We start from the raw sequence: 957 nt of genomic DNA on the forward strand, positions 1-957 counted from the left end.
AGCTGGGCATGGTGGCGCGTGCCTGTAATCCCAGCTACTCAGGAGGCTGAGGCAGGAGAATTGCCTGAACCCAGAAGGCGGCGGTTGCGGTGAGCTGAGATCACGCCATTGCACTCCAGCCTGGGTAACAAGCGCGAAACTCTGTCCAAAAAAAAAAAAAGTTATTTTAAATACAGCCTGAGACATATGGTGCTAAGGAACAGAGTCCCATCTCCCACAAACTTAATGCCTAAGAACAATCAAGCTGTTTTAGTAACTGAGATTTTTGGTGTCTAAATAACTCACCAAACAGTCACGCTGCAGGGTCTTACATAGGGCATTGTACATGTCAGCATCCAAAAAAAGACCATCAGGGATGTCTTGTAAGAAGTCTAGGTCTTTAAATGTGGGAAGAGGCTTCTCTCGCTCTTTCTGGGAAGCCCGCCGTTTGTAGGTTGAGCCTTTGAGGTCATATTTGATATGCATTTTGACTGATCTTGGTAAAAGATTATTCATCACCACAATCCGAATGTTCTTGCCACCTGCCTGCACACAGTATAGTCCATAGAATTTAGGCAGCAAAGTCCGAGGGTTCTGGTTGAGGTTCTGAGAACACAAAAGTAAACAGAGGTAGGAGAACAACTTAGCTGATTTTCAGTGAAACTCAAGGGCAAAAATTACACCCATCCTCCCCTTATCTCCTATAAGAGATTCAGACACAATCTGTCTGCCTGTAGTACATCATGTTTGCTTAAAATTTCCCTATGTGTCTATTTCAGCCAGGCACGGTGGCTCACACCTGTAATCTCAGCACTTTGGGAGGCTGAGGTGGGCAGATCACGAGGTCAGGAGTTTGAGACCAGCCTGGCCAATATGGTGAAACCCCGTCTCTACTAAAAAAATACAAAAATTAGGCCGGGCGCGGTGGCTCAAGCCTGTAATCCCAGCACTTTGGGAGGCCAAATAGGAGGATCCAAA

The 957-nt window shown here is 46.2% G+C and overlaps 1 protein-coding gene across 1 annotated transcript in view; it reads right to left on the bottom strand.

The window, feature by feature from the left end:
* Positions 1 to 957, bottom strand: part of PIP5K1A (phosphatidylinositol-4-phosphate 5-kinase type 1 alpha) — a 54,657-nt gene that overhangs the window by 18,229 nt on the left and 35,471 nt on the right. The window contains 1 exon segment of the mRNA XM_037744901.1: positions 286 to 646. Coding sequence (XP_037600829.1) covers positions 286 to 646 — 361 coding nt within the window.

Source organism: Cebus imitator, unplaced genomic scaffold (assembly GCF_001604975.1).
Source record: "Cebus imitator isolate Cc_AM_T3 unplaced genomic scaffold, Cebus_imitator-1.0 Scaffold188, whole genome shotgun sequence".
Taxonomy (NCBI): Eukaryota; Metazoa; Chordata; class Mammalia; order Primates; family Cebidae; genus Cebus; species Cebus imitator.